Consider the following 4,960-nt stretch of genomic DNA (forward strand, 5'->3'; position numbering starts at 1 on the left):
TATATATGATTCCTTTCAATTTTTTATATTGTGTATGTATGCATACATATATATATATATATATGGGAGAATGTACGAAAAAACGAGAGAGCGAGAGAGAGAGAGAGGCATTTATGTAGATAAACAAATTAGACTCATCAAATATATTAAATACATAAAAAAACAAAACCTGTATATATGTTTACATGCAAAATGCGAGAAAGCGGAAGGTGGAAACTTTCAGATCATGAATTTTGATGTATAAATATATATTTATATTAGTAGGTCCAACTTACACAGAGAATAAATGACAGAGAAAATTGTGTGTGTGTCATTATTCAGTTTATTTCAAGATTTCTTACCAATAGAGAAAGAACTGGTTTCTAACCTAGCTCCACTGCTCCTTCATTGGAATTTCAACATCAACAACAGGGTAGTTTTGTTTGTACAAATGCTTGTGATTATTCAGTTTATTTCAGGATTTCTTGCCAATAGAGAAAGAACCGGTTATGTATGTATGTATGTATGTATGTATGTATGTATGTATGTATGTATGTATGTATGGGGTAAGCAGATGAAAGATATAAACAAAAACAACAACAGTCAAAAGCACATACACAATGAGTATATTAGATTGGCACTCGAAGAAAGTTCCAGATCGAAAAAGAAAGTAATGTGACACTGGAAGCATGGTTCTTTGTCAGAAAAAGGTAAAAAGGAAAAAGTACAGAGAGAAGGAAAAGGAATGGTCCAAAGAAAGCAGCATGTGTGTCAATTGTGCTGAGTCCAAAGTTTTGCAGTATTTTGGTAACTTGTTTGCTTGGTTCATCAAGTTCCAATAAAAGCAGCCGTGCATTCAAAGAAGAGACCTTTCTGCCAGTTCTCTGATCCCAAACTGCTACTCGTTCTTGTCCTTCAAGTCAAAGAATTTCTTTACTGAAGCTTCCACCTTCTCTTGGTCGATGTAGAAAGTAAACCATGGATTTGAACAAGTAATTATCGAAGGGAGCTAAGTCTGAACCGTAAGCCGAGTGTGCCTTCAGTTTGATCTCCTCAAGTTCCCGGTGTTTATTCAGGGCCGTTCAAATGGTATGAGGTCTTGTGTTGTCTCACTGCAGAAGGAAAAAATATATATATATAGATAACTGACCCAGAACTACCAAGCCAGTTATAAAAATGATAAAAAATGGAGAAGACCCCCAAAACGAACCTATACTACAATGATGAGATTGAAACCAGACCACCTAATTTCTGGTTGTAAAGTTTTAGCACCTATAGAGTATAAATCAAGGCATGACAGAGTTGGACAATATTTATACTGGTTAATATGTCAGCATTATAATATCAGAACTGCTGACAAATGGTACAAGCACCACCCTGAGGCTGTAACTGAGGGAGAAAATGTAACGATTTTTAGGGACTTTCCAGTACATACAGACCGGGCCATTAAAGCTAATAAACCGGATATTGTTGTGAAAGACCAAAACAATGAAGTCTGTTTAGTGATTGACATGAACGTACTCTGTGGCCATGATATCTCGACAAAAGAATTTGGTAAACTCAGAAAATATAAAAATTTGATGATTGAAATTGAAAAGACGTGGCATCTTAAGGCAGTTACAATACCAATGATTGTTGGAGCACTTGGATTGATCAAAAAAGGGAACTGGAAATTATTTGGGAATGATCCCTGGCTTACAGTTCCTACAAGAAGTGCAAATGATTGTCTTAAATGCTACGTCATTCATATTGAGAAGAGCATTGTCGATGTGAGACTGATTATAACTCATGTATTTTAATATTTTTCTTTTTTTTTACATAACTTTATTTGATGTTCAAAACGAACGATCTGATGTGTTTAGTTTAATGGCCAATCAATGTATACATGGCGTGTCTTTGCCCTAGGAGTCGGGAAGGCAGTCAGCAAGAAATGGAAACACAACCGAAAGAAAAACACATATTTATGATGAAAATGGTGATGGTGATGGTGATGGTGATGGTGATGGTGATGGTGATGGTGATGGGGGGCAGCAGAAGTAGTAGTAGTAGTAGGAGGAGGAGGAGGAGGAGGAGGAAGAAGAAAAGGAATAAAAAATAAGAACAAAAAAATCCACATGACATGGAAAATTGTGGGAAAATTGCTTTTAACTATGTTATCTTACATAATCTCTTTTTTCTTTTTTTTTTTGTCAGTCAACAGCGTGGCGTTTGCAGGACAATTGGCTGCAGTTTCTTGTTAGTCTGATGACCTAATAAAAGCTCTCTCTTCATTTCTTCTTCCTAATATTGTTTTTGTTGTTGCTGTTGTTGCTTCTGTGAATATATTTTAAATGATTTCAGAAATTTATTGCCATTTATTTCAGATTATTCCTGGATAACGATGTCCCTCTCATGGCTGATACTGGTGCTTACTGTCTGCAATATACTCTACATTGGTAAGATGCATTTTATACAATAATAATGATAATAATAACAACGATAATAATAATAATAATAATAATAATAATAATAATAATAATAATAATAATAATATTTAAAACAAACACATAATTTTCTTATGGTTTCTTATATAGAAGTGGCTGTGTGGTAAGTAGCTTGCTTACCAACCACATGGTACCGGGTTCAGTCCCACTGCGTGGCATCTTGGGCAAGTGTCTTCTACTATAGCCTCGGGCCGACCAAAGCCTTGTGAGTGAATTTGGTAGATGGAAACTGAAAGAAGCCCGTCGTATATATGTATATGTATATATATATATGTGTCTGTGTTTGTCCCCCCAACATCGCTTGACAACCGATGCTGGTGTGTTTATGTCCCCGTAACTTAGCGGTTCGGCAAAAGAGACCAATAGAATAAGTACTAGGCTTCCAAAGAATAAGTCCTGGGGTCGATTTGCTCGACTAAAGGCGGTGCTCCAGCATGGCCACAGTCAAAAGACTGAAACAAGTAAAATAGTAAAATAGTAAAATAGTAAATATATGTGGTTCAAATGTACAAAAAAAAACAAAAGACAAGGCAGATGAGAGAAGAACAAACAAGATGTATTAGTTTGATGCTTGGGGAAAATGGAGAAGTCCTTGATGTTTTGAGCTTACACTGTTCGAGAGAAAGGAGTGAGGAAAGAAAATGGAGAGAGAGGAAAAAATGTGTCTGGATTAACAGTTTGACATGTCGAAAGAAATGTCAAAAACTTAATGTGTATGGGTGAGTGTGTGTGTGGATGAGTGCATGTGTGTATATTATATACATGTGTGTATGTATGTATGTATGTATATCCTACATCTCTGCCTTCATTGTTGGTGTTACAGATGCCATTGTCTACAGTCCGTTTCCAATCTTCAACAATGTCAGCGTCACATGGATACAGAAAAATGCCGAAGGTCGGACCCATTTGCTGTTTTTCCATGGAGAGCCAAGTTCTTGGATTAAAAATAACACAGGGCCAGTAAGTTGTCACAGGATCATTCCTAGTTCTTTCCACCTGACACCAACACCCACCACCACCTACAACAACCTTTCTTTATTTTTAGATTTATTCATGTCTTCCCTATGTTGCTTGCCCCCGAGTTCTCTTTCTCTCTATCTATCTATCCATCTATCCACACTTACACATGCATACACACTCACACACACACACACACACACACACACACACAGGCACAGGCATGGCTGTGTGGTAAGTAGCTGGCTTACCAACCACATGGTTCTAAGTTCAGTCCCATTGCGTGGCACTTTGGTCGAGTGTCTTCTACTATAGCTTTGGGCCGACCAAAGCCTTGTGAGTGGATTTGGTAGATGGAAACTGAAAAGAAGCCCGTCGTATATATATATATATATAAATATATATACATATATATATTTGTGTGTGTGTGTGTGTGTGTGTGTGTGTTTGTTCCCACACCATCACTTGACAACCGATGTTGGTGTGTTTACGTCTCCATAACTTAACACTTTGGCAAAAGCAACCAATAGAATAAGTACTAGGCTTACAAAGAATAAGTCCTGGGGTCGATTTGCTCAACTAAAAGGTGGTGCTCCAGCATGGCCACAGTCAAATGACTGAAACAAGTAAAAGTTAACTGCATGATAATAAAGTAACCCATTTATACATTATTTACATTATTTATGCCATATGCCTGTGGGCATATGGCGTAGTGGTTAAGAGTGCGGGCTACTAACCCCAAGATTCCGAGTTCAATTCCAGGCAGTGACCTGAATAATAATAATAATAACATCAAAAACTACCTTAGGAATGAGAACCCAGGTTCAAAATTTCCCCCAAGACATCTGATGAAGGCTGGAGGGTATATCAGCCGAAACTTTGTGTTAACAACAAACAAGATGAGGACAAATATCCATCAAATGTAAATAATGTACATAATTCCTTAAATATAGAACTGTAACTAATTTATATGTATTTATTAACAGCAAAGTCACCTATCTAAAGATATAGTTCATTTGGCCTGTGATTTTAACGAGAAAATCTTAATTGGAGCCGACAGTGAACGACGACAGATTTGGGTGAGTAGTGACCCCTGCTTTCTTACATGTTGTTTTTTATTTTTTTGTTATTCTCCTCTAGTGTTGCTGAGGACATGGGAACCTCTCTAATGTGGGCACCATGACAAACTGTGCACCAGTGACGATTGCACATTAGTACAAACTGTAAAGTGGTTGCTGTTTGGAAGTACATCCAGCCATGGAAGCCATGTTGAATTTGTAAAGAAATGCATGGGTGAGATGTGATCCTTTGCTGAACAATAAGGTATTTGACGGTTTGTCCAAACCTGCAGCAGCATGAAAGGTGGACATGCAATGAGGATAAGCATTGATGAACAATAAGGATGATGATGATGATTGTCATCATCATGATGCAATGGTGGTGGTAATAATGAGGAGGAAGAGGAGGATAGGAAGGGGAGGAGAGGAAGAGGAGGAGAGGAAGAAGAGGAGAGGAAGAGGAGGAGAGGAAGAGGAGGAGAG

The 4,960-nt window shown here is 37.5% G+C and overlaps 1 protein-coding gene across 1 annotated transcript in view; it reads left to right on the top strand.

Annotated features, from left to right (window-relative positions):
- Positions 1-2,359: 2,359 nt before the first annotated feature.
- LOC106870046 (low-density lipoprotein receptor-related protein 5) overlaps positions 2,360-4,960 on the top strand; it is a 31,950-nt gene continuing 29,349 nt past the window's right edge. Inside the window, exons 1-3 of the mRNA XM_052974981.1 lie at positions 2,360-2,414; positions 3,286-3,422; positions 4,406-4,498. Coding sequence (XP_052830941.1) covers positions 2,360-2,414; positions 3,286-3,422; positions 4,406-4,498 — 285 coding nt within the window. The remainder of the gene's footprint in view (positions 2,415-3,285; positions 3,423-4,405; positions 4,499-4,960) is intronic.

This window comes from Octopus bimaculoides, chromosome 20 (genome assembly GCF_001194135.2).
Source record: "Octopus bimaculoides isolate UCB-OBI-ISO-001 chromosome 20, ASM119413v2, whole genome shotgun sequence".
NCBI lineage: Eukaryota > Metazoa > Mollusca > Cephalopoda > Octopoda > Octopodidae > Octopus > Octopus bimaculoides.